The following is a 2,500-nucleotide window of genomic DNA, read 5'->3' on the forward strand; positions in this document are numbered from 1 at the left end:
AAATTCTCTCTCTCTCTCTCTCTGTCTCTCTCTCTGTCTCTCTCTCTGTCTCTCTCTCTCTCTCTCTCTCTCTGTCTCTCTCTCTCTCGTACATTTAAAATTTGAGTATAAAAGACAGGAATAAAGGTAATAAATACACAAAGTAATAAACAAGTAAATGTCTAAAATAAAGAAACAAATGCATATATGTAGAAATGAATAAATAAATAAATATATCTACACATAAAGAAACAAACAGATGTCCGAGTAAACAAACAAGGACATTTCCAAATAAACAAACACATTTCCAAACAAAACAAAGAAACAAAACAAGCAACATCTACCTACCCTTCAGGATCAGCCTCGCCCAAACAGGACTGAGGAATCGGCATCAGAGATTCCTTCTGGATGCGCGGATATCGGGACTGGTTGAAGGTGTAGGTCTTTACCTGGAGGAGAGCGAGGGGTCGTTAGGGGGGCTGTTTGGGGGTGTTTTGGGGAGGAAATTGGGTTGTTTGGGAAAGAAATTGAGTTGTTGGGGGTGTTTTGGAAAGGAAGCTGGGTTGTATGTGGGCTATTTGTGTGAGTTGTTTAGAAAGAAAAAAAATGAGTGCTTGCGAAGGAAATTGGTTTGTTTGGGTACTTGAGAGGGAAAGTGGATTGTTTAGGAAAGAAATTGGGTTGCTTGGGTACTTGGGAAGGACACTGGGTTGTTTGGAGAGAAATTTGGGTTGTTTGGGTGCTTGGGAAAGAAACTGGGTTGTTTAGGTGCTTGGAAAGAAAACTAGGTTGTTTGGAAAGAAAATTGGGTTGTTTGGGTGCTTGGGAAAGAAATCGGGTTGTTTGGGAAGGAAACTGTGTTGTTTAGGTACTTGGAAAGAAACCGGGTTGTTTGGGAAGAAAATTGGGTTGTTTGGGTGCTTGGGAAGGAAACTGGGTTATTTGGTAAAGAAATTGGTTGTCTGGGTGCTTGGGAAAGAAACCGGGTTGTTTAGGAAGGAAACTGGATTGCTTGGAACGAAGATTGGGTTGTTTAGGTGCTTAGGAAAGAAACCGGGTTGTTTGGGAAGGAAATCGGGTTGTTTGGGAAGTAAACTGAGTTGTTTTGAAAGAAAATTAGGTTGTCTGGGTGCTTGGGAAGGGAACCGGGTTGTTTGGGAAGAAAATTGGGTTGTTTGGGTGTCTTGGGAAGGAAACTGAGTTGTTTGAGAAGGAAACTGGGTTGTTTGGGAAGGAAACTGGGTTGTTTGGAAAGGAAACTGGGTTATTTGGAAAGGAAATCAAGTTGTTGGAGAGGAAACTGGGTTGTTTGGGAAGGAAACTGCGTTATTCGGGTAGAAAAGGAAATAATACTAGTAGTAACACTGAAATTCGTCTTACCTGAAATCCTTGATATTTTCGGATGACTTTCTGCGTGTCTTCGTCTGTATTGTAGGAATTCATAAGGACTAAAGGAACTTGGCAGTCGTACTTCTTGTTGAGGGCCTAAAGAGTGGAAAAAACATGGAATCATTATCATTAATTATATGGAATCATTATTAATTTTAAAATATGTGATCATCATTATTCTCATTATTGTATTGACAATAATAATGGTAATACTACTAATAATAATAACAAGAAATAATGGTAATGCCATAACTACCATTGCGGTTATTAGAATCACTGTTGTCATTAATATTATCTTTAATATTATTATCGTTATCATTTGGTATGTTTATTATTATTTGTTATTATTACGACCATCTCTGGTTATTTTTTATACCCTGCCTTTCCTCATTTTGCTAAACTGCTAAACATCTTGCTGACCACTTTTTGTCTGTTTTTCTCTCTCATCCCCTCCACTCTCTTTGTCTCTGTCTGTCTTTGGCTCTATCTCTCTATCTCTTTCTTTATGTATATCTATTCTCCCTCTTTCTTTCCATCTCTCTCTCCCTCCATCCTTCCCTTCCCTTTCCTTACCCTCCCTCTCCCTCTCCCTCTCTCTTTTCCATTCTCCTTCTTTCATTCCTTCCCTCTCTCTCTCCAAAATCCCTCTCCCCCTCTCCCTCTCCCTCCCTCTAACTCTCAAATTCTTCCTCCTTCATTCTCTCTCTCTCTCTCTCTCTCTCTCTCTCTCTCTCTCTCTCTCTCTCTCTCTCTCTCTCTCTCTCTCTCTCTCTCTACCACACTCTCCCATCCCTTACCTCTATCTGTTGGACCGTGAGGTCAAGAAAGGTCAGATCAGAACGGACGGGAATGATCGACTTTGGTCCAGTGCATCCCATGGAGGTACCCAGTCCACCGTTAAGTTTGACTACGACCAATTTTTCTAGCATTTTCTTCACGTTTGTCGACGAGGGTCCGTTTAGGCCGGCGTAGTGACGAACCTGTGGAGAATACATTGAAGGAGAGAACAAGAGTGTTAAGTTGGCCTATTTAAAGATTTAAAAAGGGGGATATATGGATGTGGAGGAGGGTTGGGCTGTAGAAATATAAATCATATGTGATGTGTAGCGTAGGGAGGAGGGTTGATATGTAG

At 40.8% G+C, this 2,500-nt stretch overlaps 1 protein-coding gene across 1 annotated transcript in view; it reads right to left on the minus strand.

The window, feature by feature from the left end:
- Positions 1-2,500, minus strand: part of LOC125027895 (UTP--glucose-1-phosphate uridylyltransferase-like) — a 12,386-nt gene that overhangs the window by 7,913 nt on the left and 1,973 nt on the right. Inside the window, exons 3-5 of the mRNA XM_047617025.1 lie at positions 2,166-2,348; positions 1,360-1,464; positions 328-428 (exon numbers count right to left, since the gene is read on the minus strand). Of these exons, the coding sequence (XP_047472981.1) occupies positions 328-428; positions 1,360-1,464; positions 2,166-2,348 (389 nt within the window). The remainder of the gene's footprint in view (positions 1-327; positions 429-1,359; positions 1,465-2,165; positions 2,349-2,500) is intronic.

Source organism: Penaeus chinensis, chromosome 8 (assembly GCF_019202785.1).
Source record: "Penaeus chinensis breed Huanghai No. 1 chromosome 8, ASM1920278v2, whole genome shotgun sequence".
NCBI lineage: Eukaryota > Metazoa > Arthropoda > Malacostraca > Decapoda > Penaeidae > Penaeus > Penaeus chinensis.